The sequence below is a fragment of the Mus caroli genome, unplaced genomic scaffold, assembly GCF_978045245.1.
Source record: "Mus caroli unplaced genomic scaffold, Mus_caroli_1 scaffold_16, whole genome shotgun sequence".
Lineage (NCBI taxonomy): Eukaryota > Metazoa > Chordata > Mammalia > Rodentia > Muridae > Mus > Mus caroli.
This window is the reverse complement of record NW_028227271.1, coordinates 39,960,641-39,980,491: the sequence shown is the minus strand read 5'-3', so window position 1 is coordinate 39,980,491 and position 19,851 is coordinate 39,960,641. Positions and strand designations below refer to the sequence as shown.

At 45.9% G+C, this 19,851-nt stretch overlaps 1 protein-coding gene across 6 annotated transcripts in view; it reads right to left on the bottom strand.

Moving 5' to 3' along the window:
* The window catches only part of Asap1 (ArfGAP with SH3 domain, ankyrin repeat and PH domain 1), a 291,999-nt gene that overhangs the window by 14,911 nt on the left and 257,237 nt on the right, over nt 1-19,851 (bottom strand). For 4 of the 6 annotated variants that reach the window (XM_029469556.2, XM_021182730.3, XM_085831402.1 and 1 more), the window contains 3 exons: nt 19,017-19,124; nt 16,992-17,220; nt 8,041-8,211 (listed from right to left, as the gene is read on the bottom strand). In XM_029469556.2, coding sequence (XP_029325416.1) covers nt 8,041-8,211; nt 16,992-17,220; nt 19,017-19,124 — 508 coding nt within the window. The remainder of the gene's footprint in view (nt 1-8,040; nt 8,212-16,991; nt 17,221-19,016; nt 19,125-19,851) is intronic. The other 2 variants (XM_029469561.2, XM_029469564.2) reach the window with 1 other exon arrangement.

Sequence of the window (19,851 nt, the reverse complement as noted above, 5' to 3'; positions counted from 1 at the left end):
GCGACCCTTTAACACAGTTTCTCATGCTGTGATGACTCCCGATCATAAAATTATTTCCACTGCTAATTTATAACTGTAATATTGTTACTGTTATGAATTATAGTGTCATCATTTTCTTGAGATAGAGGTTTACCAGAGGGGTAGAGATTCACAGGTTTAGAACTGCTGGTCTAGAGGCAGTTACCAGGCACAGATAACACACTCAACTCACAAGTGAGGCCCATGTATGTGTGGGTGGCTGACAGCAACACCATGGGGACTTGCGCAGTGGATATCCACTCAGTGTAAAAACTGTTTAGCACCAATGTGTTATGTGCAAGGCATGAATGCAGAGCAAGAACAGAAGCTAAGACTATGTGGCTGCTGCTGTCACAGTGCTTAGGATCTGGCATGGAGAATTTACATGAAGGAATGATTTAGTACTGTGGAATAAGAGAGAACTAGGCAGGGTGCTATGAAAATGAAGAAACAGTTATCAAAAAACCCAGCTGGTGAGCGAGGACATGGCGTGTGGAAGAGGAAGGAGAATTTCTACTGGGGCAGCATCCAAACTAGCAGAGCCCAAAAGAATAGATGTGTGCTTTGTGCAGGTGGGCAGAACTGGTTAGGACCTAAGTGGGACTGTCTGTGATCACTGTACAGCTGGAGAAGTACATGGCAGAGCCGGGCCTCAGAGTTCCTGTAGACATTAGGGGACAAGAAAGGGGACAAGAAAGCAATAATTATTTCCTGCTCCATGTCACAGCACAACATATATCATGTGTTCGCTTCTATCAGCTGCCATTCTGCACAGCATGAGAGACTGGCACTCCAGCCTTCTTTAAAGGAGAAGGTAATGAGAGACTTAGTTGATGAATCATTGGGGTTCTATAGCTATGGTGAGGCCAAGAATCCTGACCACTGCTGTGTGCTCTGCCCGGCCTCTCAGGATACCCTGAGAGCAGCACAGATGACATCACCTACGTTCATGGAGTAGTTATCACAAGCATGGTATTTGCCAAGTATCTGTAGGCAGTCATGCTCATGAGAAGTAGCATAACCATCTCTTCCAACCTACATATAGATGACAAAAGCAAAGGCCCAAGGGGAACCATCAGGGGAAGAGCCAGCAGGGATACACAGCCAGAGGCCCTCTCCAGAGTCTAAACTCTCAATACCTACTCTCCCCTCAGTCCAAACAAAACTACCCATCAGGAGAGACTAGTAGAGCTGCAAGCAGACCTCTTGGGCAGAATGCTCTGTAATGCCAGAACAATGAGACAGGAAGAGGCACCATCAGTTTGCAAACTGACTACTGGTTAGTGGTTATGGGATGCTCTTTAACCTTTGATGTATTTTCATAAGCACATGGCCTAATGCTGAGAGGCCTTTCCTGGCAATTCTCGAGAAACCTTCAAGGCAAGCATTTCCTCAGCACTGTGTTTCATGCTGAGCCCACAGTCCTGGATACCAGGCCTTTCCGTGAGCCACAACAATAGAATATTTGGGGAATAAGCTGTTGTTCCCACTAACTCCTTTTCTATGTGAAACCATTTCCAACAAATGACTATTTAACTCAATTATACAGAAGGGTATTTGTCAGTAGCAAGAGAGGGTCCCTGGCTCTACTGTGGTTATTCTCTGCTATTGCATAGATGAGCATCAGGGAAGGCTGGCAGTGCCCACACCTAAGGCCTGGATGTCAAGAATTCTCATTTAATGTCCCTCTTTGGCCACCTTCCCTCAACATTTGGTCAATTCTTGTATGTCTAAAGAATATCCGCCGGGCTGACTTCATTCCCTGCCTTCTTCTGGGAAGAAACAAAGGGGCAGATTTGTGAGCAGTACAAGTCCAGTTTTGAATTTTTGGTAGACTATTGATCTGGACTGAGCTTGGAGGATGTTGCTCTTTCTGCTGAAAGATGGAGCTCTCCTTACCCACACAATAGGAGTAACAGGTGTGCTCGCTGCAACAGAGAGCATCAGACGAAAGGCTATGGGCTGTGAGCAGAGCCCTGGTCTATAGGAGCACGATACAAAAGTAATGACTCTCCATATGCTTACAGTGAAACGTGACGGGAACTATGCTGACACAGTCAACGTGCCAGTACCCCAAGACGGTAACTCTTTCCGTGCCTTTGAAACCCTACCTCCCACTCAGGGCCTGGAAAAGAGTAATGATGGCTCCTGCTGCAGACAGAAAGGGCCAGCAGGCTTGCTGAGAGTGTGACTTCTCGGACCTGGATGGGAAGCCATCTGTAGTGGACAGCCATGAATCCTGTCATTCTCAGAGCCAGGCAAGGCTGGCTAGTGTAAGTTGAAGTGAGCTTTAGAAAGATCCTCAAAGAGGAGAAGGTGAAGAAGCAGAGAAGGCTCAGCCCTTTCCTCTCCCACTGTGCAGCTTGAACTTGCCGCTTGGCAAAGTCCTGGGTATGTCAGCCAGAGGCAGTAAGAAGGCTGTGCTCAACTGCTGGCCAGGCGACTGGAGAATCTGTAGCCAATTCTCTGCTTTACGAACCATTTAGCCTAGAAGCCACAAGCTGGAATTTTGAACTGGTCACAAGAGCACGTAGGCTGCAGGGATCTTTTGGAACAGTGAAGTAGGATGTGGGTCATAAATTCTGAAGTTATCAATTTGTGATCTTATGCAAATAACTTCTCTGTGCTTCATTTCCTTGCCAGTAAACTGGGGTGATGTCATTGTATTTATGGGATGACTAGGAACGCTCAGCACAAAAATGGCTAGAAAAATTATCTGCTTTATATTTAAAAAGATTTATAAGAGAGGAACAACTCAGAGTCTTAACCCCGCCCCCTTTTTTTTTAAGGCCTTTTGACCGTAGGACACAAGGCACATGGACTTTAGGTGTCAATGGTCAGAGGTGATTCCTGGAGGCAACTAACACAGGTTCTGTCCTGATTTCCATATCTTAGATGTATGTGTTAAGATACACGTAGGTTTGTTTTAAAGCAGGTAAGTTAAAAAGTTCAATGAAATGCAACTTCCAAGGTCATGGGCTCCCCACAGATCTTATACTTGACTTTGTTTTCCCATCTCAAGCCTGCCCGAGAAGGCTCTTGAGACAGATGGCTGAACTCACCACCAAGCAGGACTCCAGTCATGTGATGCACTGGCTATTCTGGGCACTGGGGACACTAGTTCTGGCAGGGAAAAAGCCTGGAAGGGTTCTCCTTGCTTGGACAAGGCTGGACACAGCAGAGAGTGCTGCTGCAGGCGACAAGGAGGCACAGCAGTGAGTGGGGCTGTGCAGGACAGTCCTTACCTCTGGCAAGGACAATGCCTTCACCAGGCCTCTGATTCTCAGGCAAAGAGACAACTGTGGTGAGGAGGGCCAGCCAGATACTCACTCTCCTGCCCTTTTCCAGCCATGCCATGCAACAGAAGGCAGCCTGTGGACCGGGTGAGGAGTGTAGGCTCTCAGCCACACTGGCTTCTCACATACCAACCATGAGAACCAGGACAACTTCTTAACCTTTAGACTAGACTCCTTAAAGCCCAGGAAACAGTGTGTTCTATCCCGGAGACTGTGGGCAAGAATCAGCTACACTGGTGAATGCAAAAGTCCTAAGTTGGATAGAGTGTCTACCAAGAAGGTAACGTGCTCTTCTGTGAAGCAGACGTGCTACAGGCTATACTCTTGATACTCTTTCTTGCAGGTGTGCCAATGGCTAGCTGGCTATGTGACTGGCTGCATTCTTTTTCTTTTGCTCCTTCCTGAGAGAGCCCCACAATCATATCTTTGGTACATCTTCAGCAACTCTGAGTAGAATCCATTCTACTCCATTCATCTTCCAACACCAAACTCATGCTCTGTCTCCTCCTTAAACTGCCTTATCCCTCCTCAAAGGCTACTGTGGAAATCTGGTCAGACTTACAAACTGCTCGGAACCCATCACAAATACCAGCAAAGGCAGGTCCTATCAGTCACAGCTATCTATGAATGAGTTAATGTCAAAGGTTCCGTTCGGGTCAGAGAACATGCTGGCAAAATACTCCGCAGTAAAAGCTTCAGAGTGTGACAGGCAGCTGGGTGTGGTGGCACATGTCTGTAACCCCAGCATTGGGAGGACGTGGCTGGAATTTTCCAGGTTCAGGCTAGCCTGTGTTACATAGTAAAACCCTATTCTGAAACAAGCAAACCCCATAAAGAATCAAACAGAGCCTAAGAACCCCTCTCCTGAAAACTGCAGCAGCAACAACAAAACCTAAACCAAATCAAAGAAAAGGGAAATGGCTGTCATACTACAGTCAAGTCACAGGCCTGGTAAGAGTGCTGGCGACATGGCTGCGTAGCATATTCTTCTGAGGAATAAAAGGAGCAAGGGCCAAGATGAAGAGGATTCAGACGTGGTGGGGTGAGATGAGGTGTTATGGAGAATGAACTTTGGATGGAATGGATGGGAATCTGAGTATTATAAAATGGCCACCTATGCCGGGCAGTGGTGGCACACGCCTTTAAGCCCAGCACTTGGGAGGCAGAGGCAGGTGGATTTCTGAGTTCGAGGCCAGCCTGGTCTACAGAGTGAGTTCCAGGCCAGCCAGGGTTACACAGAGAAACCCTGTCTCGAAAAACCAAAACCAAAACCAAAACCAAAACCAACCAACCAACCAACCAACAAAAGGCCACCTAAAGGTACCAAGTCCAGGCTGGAAAGGTATCTCAGCCTGTAAAGTGCCTGCCAGGCAAGAATAAAGATCTGAGTTTGATTCCTAAAACCCATAGTAAAACTGGGTGTGGTGGTGTACTAGGAATTACAGAGCTGGAGAGAGAAGAGGAGGGGAGGGAGATCATCCATCCATCCATCCATCCATCCATCCATCCATCCATCCATCCCGGGTGCTTGTTGGCCATCCAGTGTAGCCTACTTGGTAAGTGCCAGACTAGAGACATACATGCATGCATATCTGCACAGTTAAGAACCCTACCTAAGTCAAGGGACATCAGCAGTCACCAGAAACAAAGAGAGCTAAGGTAAGGAACAGATTATTACTCTCGCCTCCTAGGAGAAGACATGACTGCAGGATGCTAGACTTGCAGCATCTGGAACTGTGAGGATAAGCTTTGTTGTCTGAAGAGCCCGAGTTTGTGGCATGAATTATAGTAGCCAAAGACACACAAAACTCCATGACACACATAGGGAAGGGAGGGATTGGTCATCCACCAAACAGCAGGCTGAGAGTTAGAGTTACAAGCCGTAGGTAACACTTGCTGAGTGCTAAGTCCCCAGTCCTGTGCTGCTTGCCTTTTCTCACAGCACCATCCTAAGAATTCCATACATAAAACAGTAACAGTACTAGTCCTTAGTTTATTGTTAAGAGGAACCGAGGCATTGAACAATGAACAAACACTTGCTAAAAGCCACATGTGATGGCTCAAGACTGCAATTCCAGTACTCAGAAGGCTGAGATGGGATTGCTATGGGTTCAAGGTCAGCCTAAAGTATAGAGAATTACTTTGTTTCAAAAAAAACCAAACAAACCACGAAATAATCAAACAAACAAAACAACCCAAAACCCATGTGGAAAGTAGACACCACTACATTAGGAACTACAGAGAGATGACGCTCTGAGAGGGACAGGCAAGGAGGCAGGAGCATTGGGCAAACAGAGTGGGGTCTCTGAAACAAGTCCCAGCACAGGCCTTGAAGGATAGCTAAGCATCAATACAGCTGATTAGAGGAAAAGGCATGCTAGACCTTGTGAGAGCATGTCATGACTGAGGCCCACCGGAGAGGGGATAGAGGAAGGAGTGTGGACTGGGACCCTGCTGCACCTGGGAAGGCACACAAGTAAGAGATGGCTACTCAGAATGTCCTTAGCTATGTCTATCCCAGGGACCCCAACCCCAAGGGCTGAGGTGAGAAGGGAGAACTAGAGGAGAGCTAGGGAAACTGAGGCACCAGGGAGACGCTTTCCAGAGGCTGACCTCTGTATCTGGCTGCTGACTCAACAGTCTGAGCCCTGCCTTGGCCTCCAGCATCAACAGCAGACAGGGGACAGAGTCACACACCAAGCATCAGCAGAGTACACACGTCAGGAGCTGAGTGAATTCCCCCTGACAGTCACTAGTCCACCTGTGTACCTGCAGTGCGCCAGTGCGACTGGCTCCCATATGTGCACACCCACCAACCACAAACAAGCCTCGAGTCAGTACTCAAGCTGTCACTCAGCACAATCCTGCTATTTGGAGCAACACCACATTTGCTCAGGATAAACTTTGGTTTTTCTCATGTAGGGCTGGCTGAGGCCCCATCTGTGAAAGGTTCTCATGCTCCCAGCTTACTGGCAGGCAGTAACTTTTATAAGTGATAACAACTGAGTTTCTTTAGGAAGAGGCCTGGCCTCTACCACTATTAAAGATAAAATGGAAAGCCAGGTGTTAGATACCATTCGGGCCAGAAAATAGAGATCTGACATGTTGATTCCAGGGATGCCTCTGTTTCTAGGAGCGCACTGCTGAGCCGAAGCATGAGTGGCTACAATATAAATACGCATTTGTGAGCACACCTGTGCTGTGTACATGTATGTCCAGTGGCATTTGGGACAAAACTGTGGGACAGTCTTAGAATATATATTCTGGCTTTGACTCAAAACTTAAAAAAAAAAAAAAAAAAAAAAAAACTCAGATAGGCTTTGAGGAATCCTTTAAGACTATTAAGCTGAACTACCCATTACATGTTAAACCCAATTTTAAAAAAGGCAGGAAAAAAGTCACAGTGGAATCCACTGGTGGGGAAAGATGACTAGCATGCTCATTTGGCAGAGATCATGTGTGGGCCAGCACCTTGCTGGGCTACTGGATGATGGTGAGCCATATACCACTGCCAGGGCAGTCGGCAAGACACAAAGTGTGGGCTTCCATGGTTGTTGTTGCTGTTAGCACTGTTTTGTTGTTTTTTGGTAGACAAGATAAGTGCCGCAGCCAGGGTTGATCTGTTGATTCAACTAACGGACTCTGGGTAAGGCTACTCATTCTCGAGAGATTTCTGAATATCCAGTTTGGGCCAGGCAGGATTCCGTCCAGGCGAGAACATAGCAGCCAAGGATGCTTCTTCTCATGGTTCTCTCATCCTAGCGGGGTAGCAAAGAACTTAACTCTCATAGTGTTGTGGGAGACAACAGAGAAGAGCCAGGGAGGCACACAAGTGAGCCTGGCCTTGCAAGGACAGGATAGAATGCCAGGGAGCGGGAGTGCCTTGGACGATGCATGGGAGGCTTGGAGGTGAAGGGCGGGGCCACTCCTGCTTTGGTATAAAGAGCCTGCACTGATCTGAACCTCAGCAGGAAGCCACTAAAGGGGTGAGGAAGAATGTCTAGGGTTTCTGTTTTAGGAGGAGACTGTTCTGGCTGTCATGAAGGAGTGGACTGTTTTCTTTTTCTTCTCTTCTTTTTCTGGTACTGGGACTGAACCCAGGGGGACTTGTGCACGTTAGATAAGCACGCTAGGTAGCACGGAAACCCATCCCTATGCTTAGCCCATTATTTTGCTTTGCTGAGTTCCGTGAGAATTGTAATTCCAAACTAAAACAGTTGCCACTCTCAGCTGAGATTTAGGGCATGCTGCTCAGGTCCTATTTTACAGTTTACCCTCCATATCTGTGGATAAAAAATATTTGGGAAAATATATGTACCAAACATGGACACATTTAAAAAAAAAACCCATCCTATTTACACTGCATTAGATATGCTGTCTAGAGAGAATTTAATAGTATTTGTGCTCAGGTTACTCAAATGCCTGGGGATGGGGGCCCCTGCAGCTTTTGGTGTCTTGTGTGTGTGGGGTGTTCTACGATCAGCTCCCTGATGATATTAGAGAGCACTTTATTTACTCCTATGGTTCTGAGTGGCCCCAGATACTTTTCAATCTGTTTCCTGGCCTTAGAAGGCAGGTACAATCATATTAATATATGTTTCAGTCCACAGCCAGTGTGTGTGCAGTTTGGATGGTTTTCCTAACGTGCAAACTGTCCAGTGCCCAGTGGAGTCCCCCCAACTATCGGGCTCTGGACAGCTTTGACCCTGACTTTGGGAAAACTTACCCCAAGGAATTGCGCCTTTGTTTGGGGGCCCGTGAGGTAGTGGGCTGGGAGGGTCAGACAGGGTTCTCTTGTGTCCTGGTGGTGGGGGAGGAGGCCTCTTCTTGGATAGGGTGGAGCTGCCACTAGAGGTCTGGGTGCCTAGAGGGAGTGTTGAAGGTGGGCCAGTTGGACCTAGAAAGGAAATTGAACGGGGGGCAGGAGGGTTAATCCCAGTCTCACAGACACACAACAGCCAGTATGTAATTACTCATCAAAATGTGCTATAACATGGAAGTCCACCAGCCCACCAACTCACAAACAGATTTCAAAACTGTTTGTTGGAGGAAGGCTCAGCCCTGATGGGGACATCTGTATCATACCCTGTCCTCCCAAGGCTCAGCCATCACTGTGGGAGAGGGGGCGGAATAAGTGTAAGAGCCAGAGGCAATGAATGAGCACAAGGAAACTGCTTTCTGGACACAGCAGGGAGGTTGCACAATTGAGGTAGCACTCCTAAGACCTGCGCCAGCTCCAGCCAGATAAGATCACAGCGTGAAGAGGAGCTAAAGAGCTGTGGGCAGTTGATAGCTGCTGGGACTGAGAGTCACTTTTCTTTAATGATGTGTTCTCTGGTGGATTGTGATCACCATCTAGTGGAGGCCACACATCCAAGAATAAATGTATAAACTATACTTGCTGGGGAAGGGAGGGAGGGGAGAAAGGACACAAAGTGGACCGGTTATGGAAGAGTAGATGGATCCGGGAGAGAGAAAGAAGAGAGAGAAAGAAGAGAGAGAAAGAAGTATGATTAAAATACATTGTATGAAGTTCTCAGGGAACTAGAAATGAGAAAGAACACAGTAAGAATTCAAGTGATAAGTAGATGGGGGGGGGGGAGGACTTAGTTAAAAATTACAACACAGGAAAAAAAAAAAGAGTATTTTAAAGGAGCAAACGACCAGTCAAGCCAGGCATGGTGGAATAAGTCTGAAATCCCAACCTCTTAGGAGGCCAAGGCAGGGAATCATGGACATCAAGAATTGCATGGTCAGTCAGAAATGTGATGAACGCTCATTTAAGAACCAAGGCAGAGAGAAAACAGTCGTAACATACACAGAAAGCCCAGGGATCTAGTCCTTCCCTCAGATGCAGTGGTATAAAGAAAGCACACACATTTTCAATCAGTAACTCAATGGAAGTAACTGGATCTACTTAGGATGAAGGCATAATGCACTGCCACCAAGTTCAAGAGGGGCACAGCGGGGTGCTGTGAGCTCGGCAGTCAGTGGCCCACAGTTAAAGTATTTATATAGCAGAGTTTTTGAATTCTACTACAGCTTTTCTTTTAGTCAGAAAACAAGCTTTCCTCAAAAAACAAAACCAACCAAACAAAAACCCCAACCAGCCAATCATTTTGGTAAGGATCTAAGATGACTTAGAACAACAACTCCGAAACCTCCTTTTGTTCTAATTCCGAATTGTTCTGGAAATCCCAAACCATCTGTTATACTTGAGTCTGAACTCCAGCTAACGGAGCTGGTTTTGAATCAGTTATAGCCGCACCATATACATTCTTGACGTGAGGGCGCATGTAAGACATTACGCTGGGCAACTGGATGGGTATTTCTCTAGAGAAGACTCTCATGGGCCTGCTTTAACCATGTCCATGAACAAATGCTTCTATACACATGTAGGAAGAAAAAAAAAAAAAAAGGAAAGTGATAGAAACAAGGGAGGGGGGAAGCTAGGAACACTGCCATATGCAACGTTTAACTCAGACAGGAGATACTTAGTGATCTAGAAAAGTTCCAAATGAGCTTTTTATACTCTGTGTTAAAAGAAAATCATAATTACTGATGGTGTTCTTCCTGGGTAAACTTAAAAGATAGTTTTAATTATTAATTAGTGGTTAGTACTAACAAGGATTCAGTCATTAATTCTCAGAGGTAGCCTGACAGGGCAGTGGACAATGATCATCTAAATAAGGTAGACATGTACATTAAGAGAATGACCACAGTTATAGACTTGATTCTGTTTCACTGACGTGACACAGGACAGAAGCTTTATGGTTCCTGTAAAGCAATACCTAGTCACACCATTAGTTACTAATGTCTTGGATATAATAAGGAGGTTGTACTACAGCCTTACACATGCACGGAGCTTTGCACTCTTCAAATGGGTTTGAATAGGTTATTCCTTTTAACTTTCAGTACTATCCTGTGAGATATGGGCTTAGTATGGTCCTATCATATATCCAGGAAAGGAGCTTGGCATGACAGACCCCATAGAGTAGGAAACACGGATCTGGGACAAAGCAGGTTTAGAAACAGCAGACACTTGCCCCAGCAGTCAGTGCTGCTGGCTTCTGAGATGCAGGGCAGCATATTCGGCCTTTGGGCCCCGGGGAAAACAACCAGGTTCAGTAGGAGGAAGTGGAAAGAGGAAATGCAGAATAGGTAAGTAACAGACAATAGTGAGTTTCTCTTGTAATTTCATCTCTATCACCATCTAGGGATTCTCTGGTGAAGTGCATCTTATAAAAGGTCACGTAGGGAGGCTCCAAATACTGAAGTAAAATGCTAACAGAGGTATGTGTGACTCCAGGGATGATCTCCTGCAAGGTTAACCTAGTCTCTACCAACCAAGCTGAATCCAGATCCAAGAGTTTGGAAAATTGGTCAGACATGGCAAGAAGCTGAGTTCAGAGAACCGTGAGCTGACTCAAGCCCAAACGCTCAGGCCTGACAACAGCTTGTTCTTCCTGACTCCCACATGCACAGTGGGGATCTCTCTTCACTTCCTGCCTACTTTAAAAACTATTTTTATTCAGTTTTGAGGATTTCAATACTTTTTTTTTCTGCCCTCACTTGTTAGGAGGATTCATATGTAACTTTATCCAGAATCTTTCTTTAATGCATCTCTCTTCCCTGGGTGCCTGCTGTTAATGTCTAAGACTTCAGCAAGGTTGCCAGGGACGAGGATACCCCGTTTTGTACTATAGTGACTGTTCTTCTTCCTGTTCCGTCTGCTTGTTTTCACAGGGGAGATGGTATTGCTTTTCTATGTCCCAGTGCTGGACCTGGTGGGGTTTCAGTAAAGGTGAAAACCCAGGTCTTCTACCTGAGACCAAATAAAAAGTACAACTTTCAAAGTTCGCAGAAAATGGCTTAAAAACTGTCTTGACAGTAACGTGCCTTACAGAAGACTTAATGACTAAAGTTATACCTGAGTAACTCTACCAGTATACAGAAAATTCTATCACTTACTAATGGTTTTCCCTTTATTTTTTTTATTTTTTATTTTTCTTTTATTTTTCAAGATAGGGTTTCTCTGTGTAGCCCTGGCTGTCCTGGAACTCACTTTGTAGACCAGGCTGGCCTCGAACTCAGAAATCCACCTGCCTCTGCCTCCCGAGTGCTGGGATTAAAGGCGTGCGCCACCACACCTGGCTCCCTTTATGTTTTTAATTAACAATGTCATATATGTTCATTGAGCACACAATGCTATTTTGAAACACATACAGGTTATGGAATGATTCAATGAGTCAATTAACATTTTTCACCTAATGTATTATTGTGGTAAGAACACTCAAAATCTATTGTCCTAGCAATTTTCAAGACTACAATCCATTATTATTTGCTATAATAACATGTCCTACAACGTATCTTAAATTTATGTGGCTGTTTTTATGTAGCCGGTCCCATGGTTTTTTATAGTATGCTAATCACCTTAGCAAGCAGTAGTTAAAGCCAGGTGCTGTATAAGGAAGGAAGGAGTGCCAGGGTGACATGTTTTTCTGTTTGTTGATTTCTATGCAGAGAGTAGCCTTAGATGTTCATTTGTCCCTCAGTCCCTTTCTGATACTGATAAAAGTAGTGGACTCAAAGGAGTTAGGGTTGGTTATGTAACAATTCCATAAGCACACACTTTGACCTCTCCCCATGCAGGAGAAATCAGGATTACCTCTGCTTCTTTTTTCATACCCTAGAGGCCAGGTGACTTGACCACACAGCCTGTGTTAGTGACCCTTGTTGAAGATAAAGCTCTTGGTCAGCCCACGGGGCTTCAGGAAATGTGTTTAAAAAGGAATTTGGTACATCACAGCTTCCATTCTGAATGCCTATTTTAACTGTAAGGTCACTGAGTTGTAAAGATCTTGCATCTGGTTAGTTTTGGTGTGTGGTGTTTTTTTTAATTTGCAAGTTGTTTTTTTTTTAAATAATGAAGTTTTAACAATTATTAAAATAACAAAATGTATGGTGGGAAACTGGAAAAGGGCCACAACAACAACAACAACAACAAAAGCAAAGCTAAATATAAACATAAATCTAATGCGATGATTTAAAGGCAAAGCGTGTGAGTTGTTACACCAAGCCACTCAAAGGGTTATCCCAGGAGATACGCGCCCCAGGGAGCGGTAGTCACTTCCCAGGCTTGTAGCACTCAGCCAGTGATGGCAAGCCACGGCAGGAAGCTGAGGAGGTCTCCCCATCCCCACTTGTCTCTTAGACTTCAGGCCTCTCAGAGAAGGAGATGCTTTGTATAAAGTGCTTCCACAGCTGTACTGGGTAGAACTGCTATAAGCATTTCTACAGAGCTCTCCGGAAAGTGAACCGCCACTTCCCTAGGACACGTGGTCTGGTTCCATGTGTGCCCACTCCCTCCTTTTGCTGTGCATCGTTTGAGACATGATTTCACTTATTCTTTCTGTTGCTTCTACACTTAATAATATGACAGATGAACCCCATCTTGCACTGTGCTGAGACAACAGGACTATACCTCCTGTCCTGGAGAAGTTTTCAGTAGGGCAGGAGGAAATAGAAACCTGGCTTTCAAAGCAGCAAACTTAGCTCTCCTCCTGCATTGCCCCCTACTGACCTGATGGTGCAGTTTCTTCTTGCTTTCTTACTTTGCAGAAGGCCTTCTTCACTCTCCCCTACATCCCTGCTCCTGAAATAGTTGTTGAATGAGCGCACTCGGTGGAGCTGCGCGGTCTTATCTGCTTGTCATTTCACTGTGCAGGCTCAAAGCAGTGACTCAGCAAGGCAAACACCAAATCCTTACTTCCGGTAACTCTGCAGGATTGGCCCTCATGGAGTAGGAATCCCGGGGTCTAGACTGAGGCTGGAGTCTGTATGAGGTAGGAGGTCTCCATCATAGCATGTACCCATGAGATGCAAGGGTTAGTATTCACATGCTATTCAGACCAGTAATATTTCTGGATTCTAGCACACTAGTTGTTCCTGCTTCTAAAAGCTTAAAAACTTAGTTATTCAAACCAAGTTCTGCTCCTTGAGATCAGACTTATTCTTTACAAAGTTTCTTTCAGTTAAGAAGCAGGCAGGCATCAGGTCTCGATATGGTACATGCTAATCCAGCCAGTGAGCAACTTCACTCTGGTCCATAGTTCCCTGAAGACGCCTTAAAAGAGGCAGTGGCAGAGAGGTACCGAAGCCAGGCAGAGAGAACCAACCCCAATGGATCACATGGTGCCAAGTGCTATGTCCAGTGTCTCCTACAGTCCTCAATCTTGTGAGAAGTAATGGCTCGATGGTGGGTATACATTTTTGCCATTGACACGCAAAAAGCATGAAGATGAATAATGGCAGACAGCCATGACTCTAAACTTTAATATTATTGTAAACCAGCTAAGTTAGTCAACCAAGCAAGCAAACATTATGTACTTGCAAGTACCTGTTCTGTGAGATGAGCTGTGCAGCTATTGGTTTCCCATGATCCCCCACTCCAGAAGTAGCTGCAGCCACAGCCCAGCAGACCTAACAGGAGGATCTCTCTATACACTGTCTCAATGTGTTCTCCATTAGGCAGGTAAGAGAAAGATAGACGATCTCACTCAACAAGGAAAGAAGACTTGAGGTGACTTGCCATAGCCTGAAGCTACAGCTCTCCTGCTACAGCACCATGTGATCTGTAGGAAATTCCTTAACTTTACTAGGGCACAGTTTCTTTGCCTGTATAATGGGATACAGTCCTTCAGACTCCTCTTAGCTTTAAAGAAACCAAAGTTCTATGATAGCATTCAAATGCAAAGATTAAAAACCAGTAAAAACCTTAGGGTCCTGTTTAAATTGTATTAGGTAGGGGCTGCTGATTATGAGGAAGATCGACACACTTAGCTTTGTACCTTCAGGGATTCTCTCTGGACTCCTTTCTGCAGAGTCAGGCATCTGACTGCCTGAGCTGGAAGGATGGTGAATGTGGGCCTCAGATGCTGGCTGATGGGACTTTAGATCAAACTTCCCTGAATTCTGATGAGGTCCCTGGAGGGTTCTGGAAATCCTCTGAGCTTGCCTCAGAGGAGGTTTTTTTCTCTCTTGCTGCCTTTTGCACTCCCCTTATTTGTGCGGGACTTTGTCAGAGGTGTCTGTTCTGTCCCAGTAAGTCATGATCCTGAGCTTCCTAAATTTGTATCTTTGAGTGTAGCTTGTGCTATAAGCAAGGACCAGGGCCTTCCTTGTTGTGGAGAGAAACTAATGACAATCCAAAGGATGACTGATTCCAGACAGCTTTGTTCCAAGTAGATAGTTATTCCAGTTAGCAGGATAGATTGAAAAAAAAAATACAGGGACCACAAAACACAATGCCCTCTGCACAGGGAGCTAGCTGACTGTTTAACAGTGTCCTCTAAGAATCATTGCAAGTTTCTCCCACGTAAGAGCAAGTGAGCCCTGCTGGTTAAGGACAGCTATGGTTCGTGCCTGGCAGCTGTCAGATAGGCAGCTGTCTATCTGTGTCAGCAGCAGACAGTCCAATGCTCGGAACCTGATGTCCCACGATAGGCTGCCAGGGGGAACTTAGTCAGGAGAGCAAGTTCTATTTTCAAGCATGGGCTTGACCTGTAAAAGGAAGGGTAGGTGGTCTATCCTTAGTTAGCCACGGTTGCTATGGCCAAACCTCTAAGCCCATTTCAGCAGCTGAATCGATGAATAAATGTAGCCTTTGTTTTCTGGGTGTTCAGTAAGGAGCTAGCTAGAATTTATTCAACGCAGGCGAGTGATGCCTGGCACTAAGCCAGATTGTGCACTCGATGGTTTTTTTTTACGTCCCTGTGAGATAAAATTACACAGGGAGGCTACAAGGGGGGGGGTGGTTGGGTGTGTTAGTTCTTGGCTTCTGCTGTCAGCGAAGGCTCTCTGAACAGGTGCTGGCTCTGCCTGTCAAGACAGGTCACCACATAACCAGGGCACAGAAAATCAATCCTTCAGATGCATTTATCAGGTCTGGAGGCTCCTTTCTGTCCTCTTGTCAGAAGCAAGACTTGCTGGGGAACATGGTTTTGCACAGGGCTCACACAGTATAGATTTGTAAGCTTGTTACATTAATGGTCTGTCTTTAAAAGTGTGCTCTAGTAGACTGTGCAGAATGATAAGAAACACTTGGCTTATATCCACCGCCATAAGCGTTTGTCTTTGATGAGAACTGCTCACGCTAAAGCTTTATTGTAATGTTCCCTATTATTTTATGATCTACAAGGTCATTTGGGGTCTCTCTAAGAACACAGCTCCCATTTATAACACGATTTCAATGGAGAATAAGCTGTGAAAAAACCAGTTTTGAATAAAGCTCACATTTGCCAGAAAACAGCACCAGTGTGATTCAAATAGGCCAGTCGTTGTGTACCAAGGGCACTGCCAACCTGTGCTGAGCGGGGCTGAGCGCACTGGGAGAATCCCACATTTGGATTCTCTGGCAGCTACAGTGCTTAGCACCTCTCAGCTATAGCCCTAGAATTTCTGTGCCTTAACTTGACCCTCTACACCGACCTCCAGAGCTGGACACACTCTGGAGAGAGAACAAAGGGCTAGTGTTTGTGGTAATGGGTGGGGAACCATCTCCACTGGCCTAATGTTGGGCTGGTGAAGGCATCTGACAATATAGGGAGTAACAGTGGCCTAGGCCATCCTCACATCATCTGAGAGTCCGGGACTGTGGGTTTTGTTCATACAGCATCTGGGTTAGGACCCCAGGTAGATGAGAACCTGCATTACCTACCTCATTTGGAGGCGTTAGGATGGGAGAAGTGTGGTGTGTAATCTCTCGTGAGGCAAGTGCTTTACAAATATTATCAACTACTATGGCATCCCCATCCTTCTCCGGAGTCAGGGACTCATGAAATGTAGGTTGTCCTCAAACTTGCTATAATGATAACGAACTTCTGATCATTTCATTGTTTCCTGTACCAGCCAATTAAGTAGGGCTATTGAAACCATGGAGGTTGCTGAAGGAGTGCTATTGCTTCTTTACTTAATCAGGAACAATTCATATGGGTAGGAATCCTACAAGAAGAGCGAGGCTCCCACGTGACAGAGGGACTGCAGAGGAGGCTAATAGCAGGCAGGCAGCTTATTTCAGACTTTAGAGAGGGAAGTCATCGATGAAAGGAATAAAAGGAAAGGGAAGTGAATATCAAATCATTAAAAGAGTGTAAGTAATTAGACTAAAAAGCACGGCGTTTGAGTTATATGGAAGGATAGTGATTGTGTAATTGTGACGTGCAATTTCACACAGTGCTGGGGATCAAACCCAGGGCTTCATGTGTAAGGACAAGCTTTCTACTAACGCCTACCTCTTTAGTCCAGACAGTCACATATTTAACACAGAGGCATCTCAGTACAGAGAAAAGTAGGCTTTCAGAGAACCAAGAGCTACAGACAGTACAGGTGCTAACACCACATGGCTCTCAGACTGAGTCTCAACTACAAAGTCACTTTACTGTTTCAGTCTTGTTTTTTTTCAGGAGGATGGGCATAAAAAGCCATGTAACTCACTGGAGGTTAATGCAAGGTAACACACCTACAATACCCAAGATACTACCTTTTGCACTCTCGTGCCTGGGGAATGACAAAGTCCCACTTTTGAGCTGCCCCTGATAGTATGTTTCATATCCTGCCACTTAACTGGCAGACTAGCAACCAGGAGGTCAAATCCATAAGCACTCCTCAAGCTCGTACCTTTCCCGGCGTTCCTAGGTGGCAAAGGGGGAGCCTCACTGGTGGGTGATGTGGGCAAATCTGTGCTCGTAGAGGTGAAGATCTGGTTGGTGAAGGCTCCGTAGGAGAGCCGCTGCTTGTCCCGTGGAGTGCTGAACCCTGGCAGTGCCAGCTTGTCCTGTGGCGAGATGCTGGATGAGTGGCAGAAGCTCTGTGGTCTGGGCGAGCGTTCCTTTTTGATCGGGCTTGGCTGGTACAGGAAACAACAGATGAGATGAGACTCAAGGGCTGCCCTTGAGGTGTCCAGAAGACCCCTGCAGACTGGGCTCAGGAGGTCATCTGGTTCCTATGGCTCTCGGTGTGGTATGTGGGTGGCCATCAACACAGCTTCACAGCAGTGACAGTGAAGGAAGACTTTACACTTCCTACATCTTCATCAATAAGTCCCACCAATGCTCCATAGTTAGGGATCAGTAGGACATTCAAAAGTGACAGGTAAAGCCACAGTTACAATTAGTCTTTATTCAACAAACAACTCCCTGCAAAAGACCTGTCAGCCTTATTTGAACAGCATCCCCGTTAACCTATGATTTGTTACATGAAGTCCTTTTCTCTGTACAAACCTTTCACCTTCACCCTTCTTCCACACCTGGTTTAGAGGTGCTACCCACATGCTAAAGGCTTGGAGCTTTAAATCCCACCCACATTCTTGGGCTGCAAACCATTGCCAATTGCCCAGATGGTATTTTATACACTGTGGTGGCTTGAGCACCATCCAACTCTACCTGTGGTCGTTACACATCACCTGCATCCCATGTGTTGCATGGAAGCCTCAGATGGACCCTGTAACTTAGTCCTAGCAAGGTGCTCACTGCTCTCACTGCAGCAGAATGGCCCAGATTCTTCTCTTCCCCTCATCTCAATGTATACACTACAGGAAGGGTTGGTAGGAAACTCAGTCCTGCTAATAAATGTTTGCTGGCCTCTGACTGCTTGGGTAAAGATAAAGGTTGAACCTGAAAAACTACTCACAGCTCTGCAGGGTACCTCTTCCCCTCCCCAGGAAGATGCTTCCCACTCACAGCATGAGTGGTTCTATTCCTCTTTTCTTTTCTCTGGCCAGTACCCAGCTATTCTCAGAAATCTATCTCTGTGGCTGCTTACTTGATGAGACTGCCAGGGCTTACCAAGGCTGAGGCACTAGGTGTCTGGACTTCTCTGATTTTCACTAGACAGTCACATTACCATTTGAGTTAGCATTTCTCTCCTCTTGAAATGGAGAGTGACATTAGGACCTTTGTCTGAGTATTCCTTATAATCCTGCCTGGCATACGTCTGATGATAAATATGGCTGAACTTTCAAAGGTAGATAAATACCACCTACAAGAGTCACCAAGACCTGGGCCTAATCCTAGAGATAGTCGTCTATCAGCTAGAAGGCTTCAGAAAAGATGCCAAGTCCTCTTGTGCGTAAGTTTTCTCTGGGTACAATCATCACATCCCTGTGAGTTTCTAGAGAGACAGTCTGAGATGATGGAAAAATATTTATCTCAACTTAGACCACGTGTAAATCCCTCAAAAGTGACAATCATGGGTACTTATATGTAGTGTTTTACATGTTTAATTCTACAAGGCGACTAGGCTGTGGGCTGCAGGCAATCATCAGTGTAGATACAGTTTTACAACGGAATCACTGGCATCTGAGCTGCTCTCCAAAATGTCCGTGGGCCTCATCCTGTCAGCTGAAGACCTTAAGAAAAATTGACCAGGACTTTGGCTTTCAGACCCTCTTCACCCTCATCTCTGAGCTATCACTGGCTGCTGGAACTTGTAGCTTGTCAGCTGGCCAGCTCCACAACTGCATAGGCCACTTCCTTCAAATGACCGTCTCTTTCCAGATCTTTCCCACAGGTTCTATTGTCCAGCTATTACATGGTGCCCAACAGAGACCAAATTGCTTCCGCAGGTCAGAAGGCCCAGACCAATGCACCTCACAGAAGGTGGGAGGTGGCCTAGGCGCTCTGGAGCACTCACCCAGGCACTCACCTTGTCATCCAGATCATCATCACTCTCATCCATCTCGTCCTGTCGAAGATTCCACTCATACTCTACATGGACATGAGGGTTGAACTTTCCAGATTTAGCCTGGGAAAGCTGTAAGGAACAGCAAGGGCACACCACTTAATGGAAATGCTCAAATATCCACCACTCTACATGCACCAAGCAAGACCCCACCCCTCAGCCCTAAAGGACACGGCCCAGTGGGCTCAGTTCTGAGTAGACAAGCTGGGTGGCCGCATGACACGCCCAGGGCACTGTAGGCAGAGACAGTGGTCTCAGAGGACTCCAAGATACAAAATACAGGTGCTGGAGAGATGGTTCTTGTTGCAGATGATCTGGGTTTGGGCCTCAGAACCCACATGGTGACTCACATGGTAACTGGTTCCAGGGGATCTAATGTTCTCTTCTGGTCTCTATAGGCCCCAGGCACACAAGTGGTATATATACATGCATGTAAGTAAAATACTCATATACATAAAAGAAAATTAAATAAATCTTAAGGGATAACAAGAATACATAATACAGCCAGTGATCGTGGTGCAGGTCCTGGCGCTAGGGAAGATTAGAGTTTGAGTCCTCCCCGCAACCCCCACCTGCCAGCCCCTCCCCACAAGAACTCAGCAAGAAACAAATATAAATATCAAAGCAACAAAAATTACAAAAAGTACAACTTCCAGGTCTGGAGAAACTCAAACTCAGTGGAGTGTCCTTTCTTTCTCTAGCCTCGCTTCCCAGGCCTGTGCCTCTGAAATGCAGAGATATTTCCTTACTGCAATGCCTCCTCCATGGAGCCTGGGCTTGTTTGAAGCTTGTGATCCTC